Source organism: Orcinus orca, chromosome 5, assembly GCF_937001465.1.
Source record: "Orcinus orca chromosome 5, mOrcOrc1.1, whole genome shotgun sequence".
NCBI lineage: Eukaryota > Metazoa > Chordata > Mammalia > Artiodactyla > Delphinidae > Orcinus > Orcinus orca.
This window is the reverse complement of record NC_064563.1, coordinates 126,514,049-126,534,078: the sequence shown is the minus strand read 5'-3', so window position 1 is coordinate 126,534,078 and position 20,030 is coordinate 126,514,049. Positions and strand designations below refer to the sequence as shown.

The 20,030-nt window shown below is 30.2% G+C and overlaps 1 protein-coding gene across 1 annotated transcript in view; it reads right to left on the bottom strand.

Annotated features, from left to right (window-relative positions):
- Positions 1 to 3,599: 3,599 nt before the first annotated feature.
- Positions 3,600 to 20,030, bottom strand: part of NCAM2 (neural cell adhesion molecule 2) — a 489,746-nt gene continuing 473,315 nt past the window's right edge. Inside the window, exons 16-18 of the mRNA XM_004264467.3 lie at positions 14,355 to 14,559; positions 6,570 to 6,689; positions 3,600 to 4,554 (exon numbers count right to left, since the gene is read on the bottom strand). Of these exons, the coding sequence (XP_004264515.1) occupies positions 4,443 to 4,554; positions 6,570 to 6,689; positions 14,355 to 14,559 (437 nt within the window). The 3' untranslated portion in view covers positions 3,600 to 4,442. The remainder of the gene's footprint in view (positions 4,555 to 6,569; positions 6,690 to 14,354; positions 14,560 to 20,030) is intronic.

The window sequence follows — 20,030 nt, the reverse complement described above, 5'->3', positions numbered from 1 at the left end:
TCAAAATCCTGAAAATATTATTAAAAAATTAAAGTGGTGGTACCAGTTAATGTAGTTAAGGTATTGATAAAATCCTATAGTGAATAATAAACTATTTTTCTAAGAATATTAAATATGTTATCAAATAAATATTAAGCATTGCATATAATATGAATCTATGAGGAGAAATTATTAGCACTCTGTATAATGTTGTTAAATAGCTGCATCGACATGGGAAAATGCAATTTTTAACAAAGGAGAAGAGGGACTTGGAAGGAAATTATATTTGTTCAGCAACTACTACATCTAGGCTCAGTTACACGTGTAGTCATTGCATCTCAGAACATTATTAAGCCTGTGAGTAGATTTTTTGAGAGATTTTCATTTCAGGATTGAAGCACTTCATTTCTGTGACCTTCCACAGTTGAATTTTGGCATATGCTAACACATACATATGTGATTTCAGTGTGAAAGACAATGCAATAATGCTTCAAAGGTTAATAAGAAGATGCAAATCTTTTCTCTCTGAAGATAAGTAATGCAAACCATCTCATTTAAAAAATGTATTTTCATCTACTCATAAAGTCTGTTGAATAAGCACTTGGAGGGATTGAAGTTGAGCATTTACATTATTCTCTGTGAAAAAGAATATTGCAAATTTAATAAGTAATTGTAATATGCTATTCCACTATTTCCTAAAATTAAGAAATGGAGATTATTCTTCCTATTGTTTCAGTTGTAGATATTTTCATCAGTGTATCTTATCATCAACAATGAAGGATGATTTATGATCCCCAATCAAATACAGAACAGGAATAATGTAGACTCAAGTGACACCACAATAATTTACCCTATTTTAAAAAGTGTCTGTTGTCTTTGTCTTACAACTAGTAAAACTCAATTTCAACAATATCTAGAATGTATTTATTGTCTAGAACAAGAACAAATTAAGTATATTTTGTGTGTGCATTAAAAGAATTGCTTTGCCATAAGTGGAAATAAGTTACACAGTATAATTTGTTTCATTGAGATTTTGTATTGAAGGTGAAGTAGTCTGAACTGAGCTTATTCACTAACTGTAAATAAGAGAGTATCATACAAGTGTCATAGATATAAGCAAAATATATCAAGAAAGATTGCAATATTTTTTTCTTTTAATAAAGCAGAATGTTATGCTAATCCAAAGGCACAAATACATCTTAAATATTTAAAATAAGAAGCATAAACTTAAGGTGTGAGTATAAAGTTCCAATTAATTGTTGGCACTCAAATAATTTGATTAATAAAAACTTTCTGTTTATATAAATGTTTCATTCAAAGATCAAGGGTCATGTAAACTTTGCTGGATCAAATAGTCTTTGAAAAAATGTTTTTATAGGTATTAATAGTAAAAACTGAAGTAAAACTCGAGAAACATTACATTAATGTTAGACATTAGTATCAATAGAATGGCCATAAATCAACCCATGAAAATAATAAATCAAAATTCTTACATTTCTTTGCAGATCATTGTAAAATATGTTGATACATTAATTTGTGCCAGTTTTAGAAACAAAATACTGCTAAAATGCTGATATTATTGTTCCCTCTTATATTTTATTGAATATAGATTGTCATTGCCTAATTGCACATAACCTATCAAGAAATACCAATATTTTCAGTGATATCTTTGCTTCTTTGTTTAAAGTAGCATAGTGTTCTGATTATTTAACATTACTTATATTCAGTTCAATATTTTGACATTTTATACTAATGTTTAAGTATACTCTTAGACTGTAAAAATAGCATTTATACAGTTGTATGGATATGTTTAGTCTAGAATAACAATGAAAAATAAGAAACAGATCATTTTAGTTCTACTCATATTTTACAATTTACTACACGCCAGCTCTTATTTGGAAACTTTTATAAGTAGAGTCATTTGGAGCATTCCATTGAAATGTAAAAAGAAAAAAAAGATGTTTATCACAGTATTGCCTTGCTCCTGTGGGGCCTAGAGTTCAAGGACAAGAGATAAGGACCACTCAGACAATTGAAACAGTGCATTTGAAACAGTCTGTTTACAGTTAGTTCCAGATTATCTGTTAACTTCAGATCATTACTCCACATTAGTGGCAAGAAATTTAACAGCATACATATGTGTATATATATGTGTGTGTGTGTGTATATATATATATATATATATATGAAATATTTAATTAAACTGCTTTACATAGAAAGTCCAAAGAAATGCGAGAAACAGAACTTTCACATTGAGGGAAAAATAATCTTTGCTTTTTATTATGATTTCTCTGTTTTGAAGTATAGTGTGGATATAACAATAGTAAACATGCTAAATTGCTTTCTCAGTTTTCCTAATTCTTTTACCATAATTACTTTAAAACCTCGTAGCCCTATCCAGGAAAAATTAGTGTCCATGCCTATTGCTTCATGGACACTTTGCTAAGCTTGGTTACTCTGCACAAACCAATTCAAGTATTTTGATTAGTTTTAACACATTCATACAAAAGAGAAAAAAACAGTAAAATAAAGCAAACAGATGATCGGACAAACATAACTTAAATGGCAACAGTCAAATCCATCAAAAGACCAGTTGGATAATTCCTATGCAAATTCCTAGGTAGGCACAGGAATTTTTTTCTTCAGAATATTCCTGAAAATATAGCAAGGAGAGATTCCTACATCATATAACCCTGTAAATTATGGCAAGGACACTGTAGAGATTTAGTGTCTGAACATGCAGATGGGCAGGTTCTGTCCTCTGATAACCATAGTTTTGGAGAATGAGTTAGTTGTCTCTCCTTGGTTGACAGTTTCAAGTACTTTGTAAATAAAAGTGTTCATGAGTGACATTAATATTACATTTAATATTTGTCAAATAATCTCCATAGAGAGATACCCTAAATCAGGTCACTCTGCACTGTTAAGACTTTCCTCCAATGTTCTATTGGTCTGCATTCCATAACCAGTGCATGTTTGAGCTATGATACCACCTGAAACGAGAAGTTATGAATGTGATGGGGCCTAAAGAAACCTTTGGCTCTCTAGGGTAAGAAATAATCTAAAACCTGCTCCCAATTGGTATGTATATTTATAACCATAAATACATTTTTTTTTTACCTTACATATAATTGAAAATCATGTTTCAGCCTTTTACCTCTGGGAGCTTGCATAGCTTGGAAGTTAATAAATATTTTATTCTGGTATATATTACTAATAAATGACATTAGAAAGTTTGTGTTGAATAGTTCAGGAATTTCTTCAACCCAAGTTGTTTATAAAAGTCTTAAAATGACTTCTAGCTACAACATCCAGAATAAAAACAGATAGTGGCAATTCAATTGTTTATCATTGACACTTTTATGGCAATGTCTAAATGTCAATTTCTCCGTAATTTAAGCACTAAGGATTTTAATTCCCATTAGCCAGTTACATATAAGGATTGACCTATAACACTGGGAAAATGATTTTTTAAACAAAGATTATCTAAAACAATGGGCAAAAATGTATCTGAGGATATGATTCAAAGTATTTGAACATTAAAGACTCATTTATTGATAAAATTATTTTAAAGAGTAAAAGGTAATCACATATTTATAAGTATATCAAGACAACATTGATATTGTTCCCATTTCAATTTACTTTATTTGAAGCTGAGGGCAGAAATCAATATTATTTTCACTTGCAATACATTTTCTTTGTGTGTAATCCATTGTGAGTGAATATGGCATATATAAGAGATAGAGATTTATGGAATCTTTCTGATCTAATTTTACACACAACTAATATTCATTTAAATGGGTAATAATTTTGATCTGGCACTTCAGTCTATTAAAAATTCAACTTTGAAGTAGCATTGTAATTATAACTTAAAAAGAGTTTTCCAAAGTTTCTCTCAATATTTAACATCTGCTAAAGATAACTGGCTCCTTCAAGCCTAAGTTCCCTGAAATTCTCTGGATGAAAAGTGTAACTTTTATTAAGTATTTTCATTTTAACTGAAATCCACTTTAATAATCTATTTGCCCAAGATTGGATTAAAAAACATGCAGGGCTTTCTTATATATTTAGCTCACAAAGATTTTGTTTTCTTTGTTTTTTCTTAAACCCCTACTTGTGGAGAGGTTGTGTTATGAAATATAGTTCTTAAGAAATAGAGCACTTTATCCATATAATAAATTGCAGTACTTCAATCATAGAGTCAAATTGATACCCAAGAGTTGGTGCCGGTCAGGTCTCTATATTGAAATTCATAACAAAAGAAACAACAACAGCAACAACACAACAACAAAAGGAAATGGACCATGGGCAGGAGTATTTGATCATATGTATATGTGTACAAGCTATTCCAAGCTAGAAGTTTCCCAAGAAATTAAGGTCAATGGAATAGTTTTGGTCATAGGGTCACTGCAATCTAAATGCTCTTTGTAGCATTCGTTGTTAAAGACTCTGTGATCTTGGTGTTATGCTTTGCTGTCATCTTCTTTTGATTGAATGATGTCATTAGAAACCTTAATTTCTATAGTTTCTGGATTTAGGACTTCTTTCCCATTTTCTTCTTTTAAAGGCAATTTTCTGAAAGAGAATAGAAAAATAATAAACAATTGGCTGAGACACTTTAAGTGGTATCTCTTAACATTTAAGTTATTGTTTTGTAGAAGAAAATAGAGTACCATTATTAGAATGAAAAACATCAGATTTGTTAAATATCAAATTGACAGAAATATAATCTAAAAGATAATAATACAATATTGTCTACTGTGAAAATGTGATGTAATGAATAATAATGAATGAAACAATATATTTTTAGATTTGAATGCACCAAATTGTTCATTATAGGGTGGCTTTGGTTTAATAACCCTCTGATGTATTAAAAATATAATGAAGTGTTTTGGAATATGAAAAAGCCAAAATAATTTTATATGTTAACTAGCTGATTTACTAGTACTCCAGTTTTTTAAGTAAAAACAATCAACAGATGCTGCCATATCTGTTACATAAAATTCAAAAGCTGGGTGAATTAGCAATATTCTTTGGAACTTAATGCAAATAGATATATTTCAGGACTTTTCCACTTTTTTATATTTATTATATATGTTTCTTTAATTGGTCTCTTTTCACTATTATTTTTTCTTGATACTTTTGTAATATTTATAGCAATTTGTTGAGAGTTTCCAATTGTAACCTATGAAGCAATAACAACCTTTGTTTCTTAATATTAAGACAGCTTTACAAATCATACTATGATGACAATAAATCAAGATTTCGAGTTTTTTCTACCAGCCTAAACTCAATGCTTTATTATTACATCTTGTGCATATGGCTTTGAAGGCAGTATTTCCTCCTTTGACAAAATAATATTTTCACATCAAAAAAATTAAGTTACAAATAGAATTCTAACTCACCTCTGTGAGTGCAGCCTCACCATTTTATGGAGTAGTGAATGCTACTATGCTAGGTCCTCTGGGGTTTATTTGTAATTTCTTTTATGTTTCTGAATGAGAAGAGAAAGCCATGTCTTCTGAAAGTCAAAGCTATTATGTGAAAACTAACCAATCGAAAGTAAGTTATTTCATTGCTGGAGTGAAGTAACATCTACTTTGTACCTACCAGGGCAGGCTCTCTTTTATGTTTATTATAAGTAGTGCATTCAGAGTTCTTTTCTCCCATTCCCAAATACTGAAAACATTGATAATAAAGGATTATAAAAACAATGGGTTATTTCTAGCAGCAAAGTATACAGAAATTTAGAGCTTGAATGGGAGGTTAGCATAATGCTTAATATATCTCTTACTCACAAAACTATGTATTAAATTTGTAATTAACCAGTGTTTTCAACTAATTCTTGGATGGTGTATTTTTGCATATATATTTATTCACCATATTTATGTTAAATTGTATTTTTAAAGATTACTGTTAATGCTATTATTTTTATGTTGAGTATTCTTTTCTTTAATTGAGAACCAGAGTAGTTATTCAATCATCTTGTTTTGGTTTGGTTTGGTTTCAAAATACGGCCCGTTCTATGTAAGGGCATTTTCTTAACTAGTCTTCATACACACCATTATATCATAGTCAGTGTTAATTAATAGATAGGAATTTGTTTTGCTGTGTAAGATTTTGCTTCATTGAAAAGACTTCTGATTTCCAAAGGGAAGTGTATAGATGTGTTTATTTCACACTATTTCTATTTTAGACTGTCATATTCATATTCAAATCAATAACTAATTTTCTGACACATTTTTATTTCAGTAAAAATCAATCACATTTTGCAAGTATCACTTTCTTAAACAATAAGATTAGTGTAGGAAAATCCAACTTTTTGACATGCTTGCATCATTTTGATATTTTTACATAAACTTATGAGTATATGTGTGAACAGGAGATTTTTCTCTGACGATACAAAATCTTCATGTGAAATATCGCAATAGAAAATGGATTTTAGATATTCACATGTACTTTCATTGAAGAAGAAACAACACTGTTTTTAAAATGATGTTATTTGTCAATATGTGCTACAAATAATGACAATGTGTTCATCATTTTACAAATACTTATCCAAGAATAATTAAGCATTTCAAGCTACATACTCAGGTTCTGTTAGTGGTGTGGTTTCATTTGGCTCATTTACTGGGCTCCCATCTTCATGATTAGTAATTCTTTCATCCTCTGTTCTCATCTCCACTATTGGTTCTTTTGATCCATCTTTCCTAGAAAAATAAAGAAAAAAAAAAAACACTTACCTATGAAATGTAAAAAAAAATGCATTATGGAACATGGTTAAAATCTCTACAAAATCTTGCTACCCATGGATTCTGATCCAGCTTGGTCAGAATAAGAATACCACTAAGAATATTTTTTCCATTTAAATTCATCTAGCCATATATTGTTCAGAAAAAATGAAAGAAGAAATTCCATTTTGTCTAGAATTCTTTTCCTCATCAAAATTTTTTTAAATATTTCACAAAAGTAGTTCAAATTTTCAATTTGTTTATGCAGTTTCTTTTGGAAAATAAATGAAAATTATTTCATTAAATAAAAGTTATGATATGAAGTAGCTTCTTCCCCCTAATTAGCCATACACATACACATTTAAATATATATTTTTATTTTAAAAATAAAATGATGCTATTTTAAAAATAACATCAAATAAAAACATGTTTTATTTGAAAAATAACATTGCTTCTATATCAAAATTTGGAAGATAAAATTTATATAAGATACTTTATATATCTTTATATAAGATACTTTTAGTTTCAAATGTCTCTGAATTTATATGATTTTAACTATAATGTAACCATTGACATATTTAATATATTTATGTTTTTAAGAAAATAGTTTAAAAAGAATAATATTGTAACATGTATGCTTTATTATTTTCACTTATAATTTCTTATCCATGTCATTTTGTTAGATGTCTAAAATCTAAAATTAAGTGTAATTTATAATTGTGAGTAGAAATTTTACTACAAGGTTTTGTAGCACAAAAAATAAACAAAAGAAAGAAAAACAAGGAAGCCATTTGCTGATGATAAAGAATGAAGTGAGATATAAGGGTTGAGAATGATGTACTCATCATACAGATTTCAAATATGGCACACGAAAAAAAATTAGGAAGGAATGGGTGTTTTCAACTACCCAGGAATATAGTCTTACCATACAATCCCACAGTTGTGCCCTATGTATTTACCCAAATGAGCTGAAAATTTATATCCACAAAAAAATCTGTGCATGAATCTGTACAGAAGTCCTATTCATAATTGCCAAAAATTGGAACAAACTGAGATGTCTTTCAACAGGTAAATGGATAAACAAACTGTGGTACATCCATATAGTTGAATATTACTCAGCAATAAAGAGAAGTGAACTATTAAGCCAAAGAAAGACATAGAAGAACTTTAAATGCATATTGCTAAGGTAAATAAGCCAGTCTGAAAAGGTTACATACTGTGTAATTCCAACTAAATGACATTCTGGAAAAAAACAAAACAAAACTATAGAGACAGTAGAAAGATCAGTGGTTGTCAGGGGTTCAGGATGAGGGAGTGAGGGCAGGACATAATGGTGAAGCACTGGTCATATTAGGGCAGTGAGCGTATCCTATTTGATACTGTAGTGGTTTCATCATCATATGATGATGGAATTAGTTCTTTAAAGTCAAGTAAACTAGGATTACATTTAAAATAATGCAAACAAAGAAAAAACCAACAATGACTCAAATATTTAACAGACCTCACAAATGCTGAAACCTGAAAAGAAAAATGTTAAGGCTAATAAAACACTTTGATCAGGTGGCAGGTTGTTGCTTTTGTTTGAGTATGTAGGTACCTCACATAAACACATAAAATTTTGAAGAAAATCTAGAAGTCAACAGTGAAGAACTCTTTTTACACCTTTAAAATTCAAATGTCTGTTGGAGTTGGTGGTTCAAACATATTTAACAACATCCTCTGTTTTGGGGCTCCAAGGAAGCAAGATCTGTATAATAGTAGAGATGATGAAGAAGCACTTCACCATTAGATTTTAGTTTTTTTTTTTTTCTTGGTTGTTTGCTGTTGTTGTTATTCTTCAATTGATTCTTTTAAAACATTCTTCATGATACCAATGCTCTTGATGACATAGTAGATGATACTGTTTGAAAAGCATGGCTACTGATGATTCAAAACATCATCAAGATGAGCAGAAAAGTGATTCAAAAAACAGATTATACTTTTAATTATTTTAATAACAGGTACAGATCTGTGATGAAATGAAACAGAATGCAAAGAAAAGATAGAAAAGATAGTGAATTTGGATTTTAATTGTATACTTTCTTACCAAAAATAAACGGATAAGCAAAGAACTTTAAACTAGAAAGGATAAAATAAACATTATCGAAAAGAAATGAAGGAGTAATATGAGAAAATTGTGAGTTGTCCTAAAATCTTTATTTTTGGTTTTAATGATCTTTTTTGATTTTTAGCTTGTTAGCATACAGTACAGAATAATACAAAAGGGTGGAGAGGGAAAAGTGACTCTCCCTTCCACTGTCTGTAGGATATTTAGTTATCTATCAGAGAGACAATTACTGTTGCAAATTTTTGCCTTGTTTCCTAGAGATACTGTAGGCATATGCCAGCATGTATGTGTGAAAGTGAATTATTTTTAAACAAAGGATAGCATACTAACTGTGTGTAATTTTGCCTTTTCAGTTTACACTAGGTATTAGCTGGAAGACATAAAAGAGCATTTAGAGCTGCCTCAATCTTTTTCATGGTTCATACTTTCCCCTTGTATATATTCACCATGATGTATTTGAAGTCTTTAACTGACAAATATTTAGGTTGTTTCCAACCTTTCCTATTACAATAAATACTATCTGAAGCACACATATAACCTACATGAGTCTAAATTCCTATTCTGTATAAATTACACTTAATTATTCTTCTAGTGATATCAGAATAATTACCAATATGGAATTATAGAGTGACAAAACAATATTTTGTTTAAATTGGCATAAAATATATGCTAAAATTTATAGAAAATTTTACAATTTATAAACTGGTAAACATAGAAATTCTGGCCAGATTTCTAGAACTGATTATTAAGCAGAAAATGATGACAAGTGTAGCAGAGCAGTTGAGAGGATGTGTCCTAGAACCAACCTGGCTGGCTCTCCCAACTCCCTGCATAAACATTTCTGGCTTGGTTAGTAAAACAGAGAAGATAAAGATACCAAACTAATTTCTGCTTTGTCCTTAGAATAGTGCCTTACATACATGCAGTACTCAATCATTGTTAACTGTCATCACCATCCTAGGAGGGCAAGGAGGATTTATGTTAGGAAATATACTACTAAAACTTGCAATTTGAACAAATTAAATAAGAGCAAAGTGAAAATATCTTGATGCAAACTGAGAAAGAATATTTTATACAGTTGATCAATTCTTAAATGAAAATGTAAAGTTCATATAAATAATGGCATCACTAGCATAATCCAAACTTTGGGATAGATTGGGGAAAATATTTGCAACAAATGCAACATCAAATGATTAAGGGTCACATTATATAATCAACAAGTGAAAGAAAAGTCAAACGACTCTATGAATATGTGTAAAAAATATGAACAGGAAATTCCAAGAAGAATAAAGTGACCAAAAGAAAATCATAAAACAAATAAGCTCAGACTCAACCCCGATTAGAAAAATGCAAATTTTAAATGATATTTTTCACTTATTGTATTGAAAAATAAACTGATAATAGTCAGTGTTTGAGAAGCACTGTAGGAAATATATGTTCTGTGATTATTTGGGATGAGAATTGGGAAATACATATTCATACATTTACAACAGAATTGATGTAAAAACGAAGTTCAAAACAGCATAATATACTTTATTATAAAGATATTGAAAGTCTTATCTAAACTTTAATAATAGAGAAGTGGAAAAATACACTATGATATATAATATTATGGAATACTGCTTATTTATTTTAAAAAAGAGTCAGAAATTCATGTACTGAAATGGGACATTTTGAAGCTGCATTGTTATGTGAGAAAAATTGCACACACACACATACATATATACACCTGTACATATAAAAAGCAGTGTGTGTATGTGTGAGGGGAGGTGTATGTTTGTGTGGTGTGTGAAGTCAGATGTAATTCTTACCTTTGCTTCTCTAGCTTTTTTCATGATTTTTTCTTTATTTTTGAATTTCTGTAGTTTGAAAATTATATGCTTAAGTGTAGTTTTTTTTGCTTAATTTTGATTTTTATCCTTCTTGGTATCTTCTGAACTTCCTGGATCTGTGGTTTCATGTCTGATATTAATTTGGGGATGTTCTCTGTTATTATTGTTTCAAATATTTCTCCTGTTCCTTTCTTTCTTTCTTTCTTCTTCTGGTATTCCTATTGTGCATATGTTTAGCCTTTTGTAGTTGTCCTACAGAATTAGGTATTCTGTTTTCTTTTTTTTTTTCAGTCTTTTTTTTTTGTTTGCTTTTTAGTTTTGACTTTTCTGTTAAGATCTTCTCAAGATTCTTTCCACAGCCATGTCTAGTCTTGCTAATAAGCTGATCAAAGGGATTTTTCATTTCTGTTATGGTGTTTTTGATCTCTAGCATTTATTTCAGATTCTTTCTTAGAATTTTCACCTCTGCTTACATTTCCCATCCCTTATTCCATGCTGTCTACTTTATCCATCAGAGTTCTTACCATAAAAAAATATATATATATTGGTCTGATGATTCCAACATCCCTACCTTATCGAATCTGGTTCTGATGATTGCTCCATCTCTTCAAACTGATTTTTGCCTTCAGTATGCCTTGTAAGTTTTTTCTTGATAGTGGGACATGATGTACTGGCTAGAAGGAACTGCTAAATATAGGTCTTTAGTAATGAGGTGGTAAATTATGGTGTAAAGAGGATGCATTCCATAGTCCCATGATTCGGTCTCTGTCTTTTAGTGAGTCTGTGGCCCCAGACTGTGAACTTCATAATTTTTTCTCATTTTTTTCCCCTTTAAGTGGAACAGAATGGTTAGAGTGGACTTGAGTTGGGTATTTCCCTTCTCCCATGTGGCAGTAAAGGGGGCCAGAGCTATGTATCCCTCTTTCTGCATGCTGAAAAGCCATTTACAGACACACACACACACACACACACACACTTGACTAGTTACTTCCTATTCTTTTTTATATTTTAGTTCTTTCACAACTTGCTCAGCTAAGTCTGATTAAGTAAATTCATTCTTTTTTGAAAAGTAGTATTTACAACAGAAATTTCTTATTAATTTATCTATTTGATTGTTTTTTAATCGAAATGTGTTTCCCATCACAGTAACTAGTTGATGGCAGGGACTAGTTTGCTTCCTCACAGTTGTATCTCTGGAGCTTAGATAGTGCCTGGTTATTGAGGTGTTCAATAAATATTTGCTATTGCAAATTAATGCTTGGGTAAATAAGAGTATACATAAAGTTTGGTAAAATAGTAATCTTTAACCATTTTATAACATAAACTATGAGAATTCAAGATAAATGCTAATTTACATTGAAAGCCAAATAATGGAATATTCTAGGACTTTACACAATGCCATCCTGTATGCCATTGACTTTAATTTCTCTTTTTTTCTGCAATATAATGTTCTTTAAATAAGAATGCTCTAAGTGTTTAGTTAATGTGTTTTGTAAGAAATCTACATAGTCTTATAACTTGTGATAACATGAAAGGACTAGTCTTAGAATGCTTGGGGTCATATTTAGAAGCTAGTATATATCCAATTAATCAAATCAATTATGCCCTATTTCTCATTGAGGTTTTATTTTATTTTTTCCAATTTGAATAATGAATTTTTGAAAAAGAGTTGAAAACTGTTTTCCTAAGACAGAGGAAATTGTGATTTAAAAACCTATGATGGGCAACAAGCATGGAATGAACCATGTGTTTTCATCTTTCCAAGTCTTTAAGGTTAATTAAACTTGGCAGGAATTACAGACAAAAGTGTTGGTGGATAAATTACCAATTAATAAAGTCAAATAAAAACAAACAGCAGAACTTAGATGTACCTCATTATTTTGCACATGGTCATCAACATCCCTGTAATTAATTAAGACAAAAAAGTGAAGGTCCTTTTTGATTTCTCTCTTTCTTTCACCCCAAAGTTGAATCAGTCAGCAGTACTTGACTCTACCTCATCTATATTTGGGTGCTATACACTTTTATATGCCTATAGTACTACAGGCTTGGTACAGAAGACCATCATTTTCTACCTGGAATATTTCAAGATTTTCCTACCCAGTCTCCCTCATTCTAAATCTTTCCTTTTCACCTACCAACCCTCCAGTTATCCTTCTTCACAAGTAGCTAAATAAACCATTAAAAAAACTTTTAGTTGCTTTCTATTTTAAAAATATTTCCTTACTTTGACCAAGAAGATTTAACACTTTTGTACTCAGATAATTCTCCCACCTGATTGGTACCACTCTCTTTCCCTGTCTCATTCCACTCAGATCCATTTTGCCTTTAAGTAACAAGCTCATTCCTGACTTAATGGCTTTTGTATTTATTGTTACATTGCTTAGAACATTCCTCCCCTTGATCATTATATTTCTGACTCTTTATCACTCACTCTTCAGCCTAAGTTTCATCTCCCTGGAGAAGTCTTTAATGACCCAACCTCTAGTAACAATTGTCATTCTGTTTTTCATTTTTCTTAGTGCTTATCACTACCAGACATTTTCAATTTTAGTGTTGATTATCTGTCTTCCTACATTGAAACACGAACTCCATGTGAACAAAATTCTTGTTTGTTTTATTCACCACTTTATCCCTAGATTGTATAGAAGTGCTTGTTACCTAGTATTTATTCCATTTAGTTAATAGCAAAGCAAAAATGAAGATATATAAAATTCAGTTTTGAGTCAATGTGTGCATATATATATCATATGTATATATGTATAATTATGTTATATAGTACATTGTTTTCTTGATATGTGAAAAAGTAACTAAAACTAAATTTGGTGATATGTTTATTTAGTTAACAAGACAATTTAAAAATACAGCAAGTTATTAGGAAGTACAATATGTTTCTATGAGGAAAGCAAGAGATATTGAATAGTGAATTGTTTCCACTATATTTACTATGTCATACATTAATATCTCTTTCAAGTATGAAGTAGAGCCTAATTTCTGTTTGTTCTTTGCTATGTGCTGTGTCCAACAAGTAAGCAGGTGACATTTTGATTGTAATATTTAACGTAATTTTTTAATTGAAAATGTATACTATTTAAGTTATTATCCCATGAAGTGAAAATATTCCTTACAGAATATCCATGAAAAATGGCCATAGACAAATTGCCTAGAAAGACTGAAATGGGCTTTGGAGAAACAAAACAAAACAAAAAACAATATAAAAACAAAACAAAACAATGTGGTCATGCAAAATGGATTCTCCTATATCCCTAAGCCTAGAAAATAATGTATGAGACCATACATGCCTAAATGTATGTATCAAAAATGAATAGAAATGACCCAACAATAAAATGAAATGAATTGCTGACACATAGAATATCATGAATGAATTCTAAAACATTATGCTGAGTGAAAGAAGGCAGACACAAAAAATACACATTGTAGGAAACTATATCAAGCTTTATAAGAGCTAAAAATTATCTATGATAAAAGAAATCAGATTATTAGTTGCCTGGGGCAGGGGGAGTTGCCTGGAGTAGTGTGGGTTGTCTGCGTAGGAACATGAGAGAACTTTTGAAGATGATGTTAATATGGAAAGCTTTTTGCATTTCACTCTAAGTTTTGCATGAAGAAAACATAAATTTTGAGCTCTTTGTAGTGATATACAAAGAGTCTAACATTACTTTGATGCAGATGTCTGATACTCACAGATATGCAGCTTTTCCTTCTTCAAGTTCTTTACTTTTACCACTGGAGCCACTTTTCTTCCCGCACATTCTCCTGGTGATGCACATCAATAACCCACATTGTCGAATAAAGAAGCAGCTGACGTCTGTTACCACAAGAATTAACAAGAGTGCAGCGACTCCCAGACCAATGACCGCTCCAAGCCCAAGACCATTAAAAAGTGTGTCTTAAAAATAAAAGAAAATAATTTTATTAAACCCCAAATTAGAAAAGTTTATACAGTTATTTAAAAAAAGAAATCATCTTATCCAAGAAATATTCAACTTAAGAGACAGGAAAAAATATCTTCATTAGCATACTTCAATTTCATGATTGCTGGGAGCTATTTTCTGGTTTTCAAACAATGTTTTAAGCAACTGACATGTTAAGGATTTGAAATATTTCTTACAAACTTTCTTTAAAAAAAACACCCTAAGTAACTCTTCTTTCCAATATACTCCTTGATTATCTTTGGGGAAGATGATGAATATTTTATCATAACCCTAACTATACTCTACCAGAAAGTCAGAGCCATTAAATAGATCATCACTTTGTTAAAAGAAAAAATATAGTTAAAACTCCTGTAAGAGAAGTGTTAAATAAATGCTCTATATGGAATCATTTTAGTTTTAAGATTTGCGCTTGCAAATGATGCTGGAGCACTTTGCTTTGACAAAGAATGCTCTTTAAAATATCTGGCTAGAAATATTTTAGAAATCATCATTTCAGAATAAATGGTTTACTTGTATTTTTCCAGTTAATATTTTAACAAATTATATTAGACTAGAAGCAAACTTTTACAGAGTTGTGGTAATTATGACCTTTCTGAAGTCATATCGTGAAAAGGTAGGGGAAGATGGGAGCCACTTTTCTGTGACATATGGTTGCAGGAAATTCCAAGAGCCATGGAATTCATGAAACAGGTGATGGAGAATAGGGTGGAATAGGCTGACTGACAGAGTAAAAATGGCAAGAGTGGCTAGTACAGCAAAAATGAATCAAACTTTATATGCCTGTAGTTGAATATGAGGGTAGATTACACAGCTATAACAATGTAGATAGGAAAGTGAGCACAATGGAAAGACACAGGATTAAACTGGTGACTGGTGATACTGTGTTATCTAGAGGGAAAAAAGAGAATTATATGACAATTTTATAGAATTGTTCAAAATGATCAACATGATCATGTTAAAATTTGCTTATGTAACATTATAAAAATTATAATTATTTTTAATCATAAAATATAATTTTCACTCAGCATCATAATCACATGCTCAGTCTGTGAGTGGTGTGCAATGCAAGTGACAGATACAGGGAGAGATGCAAATTTGAGTTTTGAGAAAACCACTTCTGAAAAAAATGTATATGTAAAACAAAGATTTTGTAAGTTGTATTTTTAAAGTTAGGTCCAATATATTTTAATCATGACTGAAGAAATTGTGATCCAAAGGAACTGATATAACTGTCCTTATGTTGAATCTTCCACTAACAGGCCAGTCTTGAATATGTCACAGCTGTCTGAATCCTAGTTTATTTTTCTGAGTCTAATGTCTAAACTTATTTTATTTTTTCCAGGAAATACATGTTATTTATATTTCTTAACACTCTCAGAGCTTGCAGAAAGATTAATAAAAATCATTCTATTTGTTACATGGTGCCTGGTACTTACACAAGCGCTTTGTTCTTCACGTGTGCTAGAACACACATATTCTACAGTGTCCCCATGATCTTGCACATAAGAACTCTTTAAGCACTGAATCAAAAAACTTGGAACTCACATGCCCAAGAAAAGTGTGATTTTGATTATAATTATTTTATTTCTGATAATGAGAAAACAGGTGATAAACACATGACAGTGGTGGAGGAAAAAAAATTTTCATGCCATTTTCAGAATCTCCTTCCCCTATCAAATTTTAACATGCTATTTAGATGCTTTCAGTGTAGAAAAATTGCCTAGCTCATATCCAGAGAAATTGTTAGCTTCCACACAACTGTTATCACATGAACCCATATTAAGGAAAAACTAGAGAAACAAAAATATTTTTCAACCATGGAATTTTAGTATCTTTTTTTATGCAAAGTTCCAATATACAAATGGACAATGAGATTCTAAATATTATTTAATAATTTTCATAGTTGTATCTATATACATAATTTTTAAAAATCTAGTGCCTCATGCTATAAAAATAATATATCAAGCACACCAGGATTTCTTTCAGTGATTTAAGAAATCATTTTATGCATTTTCTTCCATTATCCTTTTTCAAATATAAATGATTCTCATTTGAATATACTATTATAATATAATGAAGACAACTCAGCTATGAAATATCTTTGCTTATATGTAAAGCAAAAATATGTTTTACAGTGTTCATAAGTAATTATTTTGGATGTACTTCACATGATTCAACAACCAAAGCTCAGACAAGAATAGTAGAAAAATACATCTCCATTTGAGCTTTAGTCCATCTGGATATATTGACTCAAACGACATTTGAACGTTAATCACTTCTTTCTTACTTCATTTAGGTTCCTCTCACATGCAGACATAGTTCTAGACAATAAATCCCACAACTCAGTTATGATATATCTGGCCCAATATATAAATCCCCATTTACCCTTTTAAAATGTGAAGACTCTTGCTTTGTATTTAAATGTACTGGATCTGGTGTCAGAAAATCCTGGCTCCATCACTTACTCCTATATGTCCTTGGTTGAGTCATTTAACTTTTCTCTAAGGCTGAGATGCCTCTTTATTGAAATGGGTACATTTAGGAAAACAACCACCACAAACTAAGTCATGAGGTTGTTGGAAAGATTTTTGTGAATATAATAACCTCAAACACTTTTGCCCAACACTAAGTAAAAATTTAAAGAGTATTATTACTATATTATTATTATTATTATTACAAAATTCTAGTGAAATGAGATTTTGGTGAAAAAAATAGACCATTTAAAGTTAAATTAGTCCAGTAAATATGTTTCTTCATCAGCAACTTTCAGAATCTCTTGTTAAGCATTGACTATTCTCCTGAGAAAAAGATCATTTGTAAAAAAATGACTTAGTTTTAGCTAGTTAGCTTTTAAATGATAAATATTTTATTCGTGACTTTTTAAGCATTAAACCAGTATATTGATCTTCTCCATTCCCAAGTTAGAAAAAGCTCTTAGAAACATTATATTTGTAAAGCACCTTATAGTAAGGGAATATTGACGCTAAAATAGCTATTACTTTTTTTCTAGAGAAACAATATTATACCTTCTTAACAATCTTAACAAGATTACAATCTTGGAAGATTACTAGAAGTTATTTTTTATGAAAAACCAAATATATTTTTGTCATTGCATAGAATAGGCATGGACGTCAAATAGATTTATGTTATAAATATTTAATTACATTTTCTTTTGAAAGATTTTAAAAAAATATTTCAGCTTAAGAATGTATTTAAATGCTCACACATTCTCATATCCCATGAAAGTAGGCTATAATATAAAAGCTAAATTTTCTGTTCTTTTTCTCTTTTGACACCAATTTAATCTATTGTGAAAGTTCACTTATTTGTCTTTGGACTTTTCACAAAGTCATAATCATCATGTGTAACATTACATCACTAGGATTTGGGGACTAGCAATAATTTATTTCCTCAATAACATACAAAAAATCTTTCTTTAAATTATGGTTTTAATAACTTAACAAATTGAAACTGAGCATAGCAATCATTTAAAGGATTTTATTTATTTAATTTATTTATTTTTAAAGGATTTTAAATTAATCTTTTCAGTTTCCCAGAATACTTACATGTGTGTTTTATGATATAATTTTTATTAAACTCCATTACCTAAACAAAAAATATTTTTAGGTCTATCTTCTAGATAAGAAAAATGATATCCAGAGAGTACAGTGACCTAAGTCACAAGATAACCCTTAATACCCTTAATATTAGATCTGTACAAATGAAGAATATTTAGCTTCCGGTTCTATATAAATATATTGGCCTCACCACATGGCTTCTGGGATCTTAGTTCCCTAACCAGGAGTTGAACCTGGACCGCAGGAGTGAAAGCACCAAGTCCTAACCACTAGACCACCAGGGAATTCCCCGGTTTTATACCTGTGTTCAAGTCAACATTTTGTACTGGATACTAAGCTTCAAATAATCAAAAGATAGAAATAAAATTAAGTGACTAAATTAAAATGTATAATTCGCTTGCATAAAAATGTCAATATCCATTTTTTCCCATACAACTAGTGGAAAAACAACTATTTAAATGAGGTATAATTATGCAACTAATTATTTCTTGCTTTTATGTACTTTTCTTGAATTCTTATTTTCAGCTTCTATTTTAGTGATCTTTTGCATTGCTCTTTTGAAAAGGGATTTCATATTAGAATTGAATAAGAATAAATAATTTAGGAATCAAAAATTTAAACATCTATTTTTAGGTACAGATGTTATTATTGAAAGCAAATATGAAAATCAGACTAAATGTGTTTTTACAATCTCCCTCCAAGCTGTACCTCCCACACCGTGAAATTTAAAAATTGGCTAACTAAACCAGTATGTATCCCCAGAGCTTTATGTACTTGCAATTTAACAGTCATCAAAATATAAAATCAAAGCAAGAAAATAAGAAAAAAAAAACTTCATTTCAAATCCATCGTATGCATGTGTTTTCATGTTTCTGTTGTAGAAATTAACTCATTGCTAAAACACTACATTAATTTCCCATTAAATATACTATGCTTATATTAGTTTTTCAAAAACCACTACAATTTAAAAAGTAGCATTGCTTTCTGACTCCATAAGTAGTTCAGTTTTTTAGTTAACTCTTTTTCTATAGTTTGAGAATTACTTTTAGATGTGGAAAGTTGTGATAAAGATATGGAGAAAAAACTTTTTTCTTAATTTAAAGTGTCCTAAAATGGAGATTTGTTTGTTACTTCCAAAATAGTGGTAGTTATTTTCATAAGGGATATCGCTAAATACAGTGAGTTTAAGTGTATAAAAGATAAAAAGAAAAGCCCTTTTTGGTGTTCATCATGACATTAACTAGATACTATACCTTTCCACAATAGAGGTAGGTCTATTTGTCTCCTGTTTATACATTCTTCCTTCATTCTGCCTAGTGTAACATATTTTCAAATATCAAATGATTTCTGGAAAATCTAGGTATAAATCTATACACACGTATGGTTCATCCTATGTGGAAAGATGAAGCAGACGGCTTGCTGCTTTTGAGCTCCATCTAAGCAGTGATGGTCAGCCATTCAACTACTTTAAAATCAAACATTTGGGTTATCTAAAGACTTTTTGTCTACACAGTTTCATTATTTTTTTTAAAGGACTATTTATTCACTTAGGCTTCACAAACATTTATTGAGTGCTACAAAATTAGTGCAGTATTAGAGGGGTTTCCTGATACGTACTAAAATAAGTTAAAAATTAACATACATCTTTGGGCTTATCATACAGCTATTTAAGTCCCATTTTACTTATGAAGCATAAATTCCCCAAATTAAGTTTCATTCATTGGATTTCCCAAAACACAACAAAGGAATAAAAGGGTAAGATTTTTAGATTAAGAAGGGCCTAGATTTAATAGTAAGAGCTTCTAAAATTATGGTAATCTCCATGCACTATAAAAGATATGCTCTAG